General features: G+C 34.1%; 1 protein-coding gene across 7 annotated transcripts; it reads left to right on the top strand.

Annotated features, from left to right (window-relative positions):
* The first annotated feature begins 529 nt into the window (after positions 1-529).
* On the top strand, positions 530-5,508 carry LOC109812122 (Plant Tudor-like RNA-binding protein). 7 transcript variants are annotated; one of them, XM_020376003.3, is made up of 6 exons: positions 530-854; positions 1,789-2,219; positions 2,604-3,238; positions 4,078-4,311; positions 4,940-5,027; positions 5,196-5,508. In XM_020376003.3, the coding sequence occupies exons 2-4, from the start codon at positions 1,818-1,820 to the stop codon at positions 4,157-4,159; spliced, it is 1,119 nt and encodes a 372-aa protein (XP_020231592.1). In that variant the 5' UTR covers positions 530-854; positions 1,789-1,817; the 3' UTR covers positions 4,160-4,311; positions 4,940-5,027; positions 5,196-5,508. The 7 variants fall into 7 exon arrangements, with proteins under 7 accessions (XP_020231592.1, XP_029129972.1, XP_020231591.1 ...); XM_029274139.2 differs by having other exon boundaries at positions 4,905-5,027; XM_083075608.1 differs by having other exon boundaries at positions 534-854; positions 2,604-2,999; positions 3,121-3,238; positions 4,078-5,027.
* Positions 5,509-7,092: the final 1,584 nt, after the last annotated feature.

Raw genomic sequence — 7,092 nt, 5'->3', positions numbered from 1 at the left:
TTATATTTATTTTTATTAAACGTGAATGAAGATTTTGGCATAGAAGTTAGTGCCGTCTAATTTCTCGTCTAAGCATTTCTTTTACGACAAATGTTGAATTCTTTTCTAAATGGAAAAAATAACAATGATTATAATCTGTTTACACTTTGATCAAACTATAGTTAGTATTTCTGTCTATATAACACATAGGATATTTTTATTTTATTTTATATAACTATAATTTATAACAAATAAGTATTTTAAATATATTAATTACATTGTAATTTAAAAATAAAATAATTTATTGAAAGAGATAAAAAAATGGTTTAAAAAATAAAAGTAAAAGAGTATAGAAAAATTATCTTTAAGAAATATAGTTAAAGATAATTATTTGGAAGATAAAAAAGATAGAGAAGTAAGAGTGAAATAAGATGGGTATGGTGAAGTGTATATAGTGTTTTATGGCTGAAAAATGTGCATTGATAAATTGAAAATTGAAAAAGGGGATAAAAATTGATGGAAATAAAAAAAGAAATTGAGGAAGAGAGAAAGGATGCATGAGGTATGAGGTATGAGGTATGAGGCATGAGAGAAGGAATGTGTTAGAATAAGATGTAACAGTTAATTCCCAACCCAACAAGCTATTCTTGGGCAGTTTGGCAGCTTGGCAATGAAAATTGAGCTTCGTACATTAAGCTTCCTTATTTAAAAATAAATTAAATTAAATCCATTTAATTTATAGGCAACACACAATGAATATGATAATTTTACAAATAAAAACAAAAGGGAAAAATTCTACAACAACCGCAATCACAATAACAAGGAGAGAGTGAAAATCACAGAGACGAAAAGATCGTCTTCTGAATCGGAACAAGGTCAGTGAATTTTCTTCTCTTCCCTTTTCACAATTTCCTCCTCCCGTTTCATCTACTAATTCACTTTCTCTCTTCATCATTCATCATTAATGGATTTTTTTTTTAATTTTCTCAATGAGCTTTCAATTTCCAATTTCTGTACGATTTGTTGTTGTTGTTGTTTCTTTTGCTCTTGTTTTTGTTGCTGAGGAAACGCAGGAGGAAAGGAAACAGAATCAGAATTCTCCTCTCCGCTTCTGCTATTACCTGATTTAGTATTAATGAGGTTTTTATTTTTTTATTTTTCTTATAATTTTCTTCACCAAAATAAATAAAAATTAGCGGAAAAAAGAGGAACCAGAATAACAAAAAGAAAGAACCTTGAAACTCAGCAAATCACTGGCGTAAAGCACACTCGATCGGCTTTAGCATTCAAATCGGTGTAACGGCATTTGTTCTACTTCTGATCATTGGACTTTCTCATGACTGATTGCTCTGTTTCTCTCTCCGCGTGTGTGTCGTTGCGTTTTTGTTTTAAATTTTACTGTTATGTATCGTTGTCTATTTGAACATAAACTTGCAACGAGCTCTGTGTTTAGTTTTGTTTGGCCTCTGCTTTTTTTTTTTTTTGTCTTATCAAAATTTTCCACTTTATGATTGCCTCAAAACTAGTCGTTTTTCTGGGTTTTAAAGTCAAGATCTAAATTAATTCAATGCAAGAGTTTCGGAATAATTATTTTTTTGTTATTTCTATAACCTGTTATCCGGCTTCTCTTTTGTTTATATGCTATATGTCTGTTTATTGATTGCTATCACCATCCATTCCGTGGCTTCTACATGTTGATAATGGGTTGCGTTCAATCTTTTTCCTATTATTTTCCGATTCTGAGCAGCTGACAGCTATGTTATTTTGATTTTTGTCCTGTTTCTTATTTTGATTTTTGTTATTGAACAGGTGTTCGGGGTTGAAATTTTAGAGCAATTATGAGGTTTAAGAAAGGGAATAAGGTGGAAGTGTTGAGCAAAGTTGAGGTGCCTTGTGGCTCATGGCTATGTGCAGAGATCATTTGTGGTAATGGCCACCACTATACTGTGAAATATGATGGATATGAAGCTGATGCTGGTGAGGCAATTGTGGAGCGGGTGTCCAGGAAAGACATAAGGCCATGTCCGCCTGCACTTGAGCTCACAGAGAATTGGAGCCCAGGTGATGTTTTAGAGGTCTTCCAGAACTTCTCATGGAAGATGGCTACCATTTTGAAGGTTTTGGGGAAAAACTACATTTTGGTCAGGCTGCTTGGATCTTCTTTGGAATTTCAAGTGAGCAAATTTGACGTTCGGGTGAGACAGTCTTGGCAAGATGACAAGTGGATTATAGTTGGAAAGGTAACTTTATTTTGCCTTTGAATCTTTTCTTCTTCATCTTCCTTAGCAATTGCCAAGTGCCATTGGCTGTACTGATGTCAATATTGTTACACATCATCTGTTGAGTTGGTTTTAACTTTTGATTGAGCTTTTGAAATACCATTTATGCAGCATATCCTGTTTGCTAAAACTAACTAATCAAAATTAAAAAAATTGGGGGTCTGCTTAGGTTGTTTTTCTTACTTTCAATATTGCCATTTTCTTACTCTCATATTTTGTTCAATTTTCCTTCTTTTATATTTTTTATTAATTAGCTTCCATGAGTTTTTCTTTGTACTATTTTTTTTCTTCCGGATCCTATGCTGTTTTATGGTTGAATAGTTATTTATTCTTCTCCATCTCCAGGGTTCTGCCAGCTGTGAGAATAGAAAACGTTCTAGTGCCCAACTTCAGAAGACAGCTACAAAGGCCAAACTGTCAGGTTCCACTTACTATCATCCTGAAAAGAAAAATCCGAGCATTCTGGAATCCCAAATTGTTTCTTTTAAAACAATGAAACGTGGAACCTATTCTCAAGTTGAAGCATATGCTGAACCTCCCCCAAAGTTTAGAGCACTTGAGAATGATGGCAGATGTCACAGAGCAAGAGTTAGAAATACTCTCACACCACTCAAACAGGTACAGGGTGTCGGTTTTCCAAGAGATGTGCTCGCTGAAGAATGTGTACCTGGTTCTGTAAGCAACAGAAAAACTGGGATTTCTAATATGATGGACATAGAGAGGAGGAAACAAACTGGCACTGTGGGTTGTCCATTTGGAGAAAACTTAGAATCAAATCATGCTGATAGTATTACATGCTCTGTTGGTAGTTGTAGTATCACTAGCAGGAATTCCTATAAATTGCAATTTCCTGTATCTGCAGGTCCTTTTGAAGATGTAGACAGTTCATTTAGTGATGCCGAGTCTGTCTGCCAAAGGGGTTGCGAGGAAGGGAATTGTTCCCCTCCTACACAAGAGGAATTGGCAGCAGAGATTCATAGGTTAGAGTTGCATGCCTATCGTAGTACAATTGAGGCATTGCATGCATCAGGACCCTTAAGTTGGGAACAGGAAGCATTAATGACAAACCTCCGTCTTTCACTCCACATATCAAACGACGAACACTTAATGGAGTTAAGAAACTTGATTTCTTCTGAAAACAGCATTCCTTTCAGATGACAGGAATTTTTTCTCTCTTCAATTTAATACTTTTTCCCTAGGATAGTTTCATAGCAAGTTTGATCTCAGGCTCATTCAACTGTAAGAAGAAAGATGAAATGTTTCAGTCCTTCATTTATGTTTTATGACTTAGTGATATAGTTTGATGTGAATGTATATGCTAAAACTTCATGAATAAGTGATCATTTCTGATCTATTGTTAATCTGTTCATCTATGATATATCCTCTTAATTCCCGTTGGACTTGTTCTGGTAGATATAATACACTAGGATCTTTCTGGAACTTTAGTTACATTCTAGATTTTTGAAGACACTTGGAAGACATGATCTGACTTCTGAGATTTGAAATTAAGTGGCATACTAAAATGCTGGTTTATATCAAGGCTCAATGACTAACATGCTTTATGGGACTTATGTTTGCATAATTTCTTGATATTTTGTGCTGAGTTTAAAAGATTGTTTTGCATTCATTCAACAACAGCTCTTTAATTAGAACCAACAAAGAAGCTTTTGTTTGCTTTCTAAATTTGGTACATATAACCATACAACCAATGTCATATAGGAGACATACCTTTTGTAATACTTGTCTCTGTTGTCCATAATTTGGAAGTATAAACAAAGTCATTTGCAGATACTAGTAATGCTTCCCCTGCATTTTCCAGGGCTGAGAAGGAGGCACATAGGGTGTTGCTTCCAGATGTCTACAGATTTTCTCTTGCTCTAGACAAGGGATGGCTTTTCTAGTGTGGCTCTTGATAAGCCAACACTTCCGTAGGCTTGTGGAGTTCTCGCATTCTTCCATTTCAGGCCACCTTTGAGCCTCAGATATCTGTTTTACGGAGGGATTCCTGCTAAGAGTCTTGTGGCTACCATGGGGTGACCTGATATGTGAATGTGTAATGGATAACTTTCACCTTAGCTTATTCAATTGTGATATCTTTTGCATGCTGATGCATGGATCACTATCAATTTGTTATAAATGAAATGATCACTGCTATTTTCTTCATGTGCATGCACAAATACAGAGGATGTTTACATGTCAAAGCCCAGATAATGGTTAAAATGTTGACTGTACAACTTTGGATGTTAATGTAATTATAACTAGAGGGTAGAACAGTTGATGATCACACATATTAACTAATAGTAACATAATTAAGCTGTTACAATGTTTAAAGAAGCATCAGTTTCTCAGACATAAAATTTTAACAGAAAACCCCAGGACCAATCAGCACAACCGCAGTAGACATTGCAGCCAGAAAAGGCTTTAATTTCTGATGTGGATTACCTACCTATGGAAAGTTTTCGCTTAAATCCAAACTAATAGCAAAACTTCATGCTAGTTTGCAATTTGATATTTATTTATCAGTTAGATTATTCTTTCAGTTCATCTAGTACCTGCTATGGCTGCTTTGAACAATGATGTTCCAGTACTTATGCATGTACAACTTTACAAGTTAAGTGAACATGTTTTTCCTTTTATGGTTGTAAGCTTACACGTGAAAGTTATCATTGCTTTGTGGCTAGTGCATCAATGCTCAGCAATGATCAATTAGCACAAGGTCCAAATGGCTCTTGGATGAACATGGCCACATTAAAGCCGGAATGACACAAGGTATGATTATTCAAGGAATGTTTTATGCATATATTCCCCAATTCCGAGCTATGATCCATATATAAGTAAATATATTTTATGCTCTTTATCGGCATGTTATACTTCTTTTCTAATTGAGAATCTAATTTATCCTTATTTCAACTGTTATCGGTGTCCTCTACATCACAGTCTCTAGAGCTCTATATCCCAGATTTCCTACGAGACCTTGGATTTCAGTTTTGGCTGGCCTGATATCTTTCAGTTGGGAAAAGATATCCGCGTGTTCACTGTGAAACATTTTTTGGCTTCAATCTGATGTTTTACCAATGTGGAATCCGGTGCTCGTTTGAAGCCTGTTCCTCGCTTGTCAAAACCCTGGTTTTGAAAAGCTGAATAGCTTGCTTGACTTTTTTTTTCTTTTTTCCTTTTTTCCCCCTCTTGTTAGTACTTGTTTAGTTTGACATTACAACCTTCAAACCTCTGATTAATCTGTTTGATTTCACTCGTCTTATTTTGTCAAAATCTTGGTTATCTGGTTCAATGTGTGAAAGATTGTGTGTATAAATGGCAGTTTAGTCTGGCTGAACCAAAAGTTGGACTATCAAGGTCTTTGTCGACTTTTATGCTCGACTACAGTAGCTTTTCTAGCATTAGTGTGCGTGTGTCGTCTATCTTTAACTAATAGCATTTCATAATGCAAACACAGGTAAAATAATTTTGGGGAGGGGGGGGGGGGGGGGTGATATCTTGGTATACCTTTTGATGGAGATTCTTCGTAGTTCATAGGCCTTTGACTGAGGTAAACTGTCAGTTTTCTAAACTCAAAATACTGTTAACTGCTAGTAATTCTTAGGGATAAAAAAATTTTGTAACCTGTTCCGGCATAGTTATATGCTGCATGGAAGAAAAACAAAATTTGCATATTTTTTTCCTGTTGCGAAAACTCTTTTTTTAAAAGGGCATTTTTTGACAATTGTTTTTTCAAGACTAAAATCTGTCTTTAGTTTTTAAAATAAAAAATCAAAACATCTGTTTAAGTTATTTTGATTTTTTATTAGAGTGTAATGAACATGTATTATCAATGTAAAAGTTCATAGGTTAATTAATTAAAAAATATTTTATATATAATTTTAAATAATTATTATAAAAGTCAATAAATTTATCATATATATTTGTAATTAGATGATAATACAGAAATTTATTCTTTCTATTTCCAGTTTTCTATCATTCATATTTTTTCTTTACACATTCTCCTGTTTTTATATTTTTACTAATCCTGCTCGCCTAAGAAGAAACGTCCATTAAACAATATTTTAGATTCTTCCCAATACTTGGACAATTTGTATTTGGCAAAGTCCAACATTTTTTAAAATAAAATCTGTAGACCATCACCGAATCGAGGGCATGGAATGCTATTTCAATACATCTATAATAATCATCTCATCAAAACCTTGTTCTATTGTATGTGTATTTTCAATTATTACTGTTTTGATGGTCTTCCTTCTAAGTTTCTGGAGAGAAGCGAGCCAACCGTAACCGTGTTCCAGCAAATTATATTAAATATCCAACGAAGAAGCAATAGTGGGTTTCAGCCATGCCAAGTGGCCCTGGACCCCTGGTGGACCTTCAGACCCAAACTCTTGGACCTCACATTAATTAGGTTGTCACTTGGACCCAAAAATAAATCTGTTCCAAGACGACAAAATTGTCCTTTTCTTTTAACTTTTAAATATTGATCAAACAAATAACTTCATATTTCAAGGCCATACTTAGATAGTGATACTTTTATTTGATTTTTTTTTTTTAATATTTACTCGTCCATTTGAATAGTTGCTTGACCTGTTTCTCGTTCCACGTGCTTCTACCCTAAATTTTTTATTCAATCTATATTCTAATCGATTTTAAAGAGACACTACCAAAATGAATAATGTATTATAGAGTTCATTTTTTTTGTGTACCTATACAATTCATTTAGTATTTTTTTTAGGTTAGCATGTTTTTAATGTGAAATATTCGCTGATTTTTCCGTAAAAAAAGTATTTACTGATTTTTGCCGGGCTAATTTCCACCAATATTACAGTCGCAT

Source organism: Cajanus cajan, chromosome 5 (assembly GCF_000230855.2).
Source record: "Cajanus cajan strain Asha chromosome 5, NIPB_CcT2T_4, whole genome shotgun sequence".
Classification (NCBI taxonomy): domain Eukaryota; kingdom Viridiplantae; phylum Streptophyta; class Magnoliopsida; order Fabales; family Fabaceae; genus Cajanus; species Cajanus cajan.
This window is presented reverse-complemented; position numbering and strand designations above follow the sequence as displayed.

Coding starts and splice junctions, on each gene's coding strand:
- LOC109812122 (XM_020376000.3), top strand. CDS start 1,818: ATGAGGTTTAAGAAAGGGAATAAGGTGGAAGTGTTGAGCAAAGTTGAG. Junction 2,220..2,603: donor AGTGGATTATAGTTGGAAAG/GTAACTTTATTT, acceptor CTCCATCTCCAG/GGTTCTGCCAGCTGTGAGAA.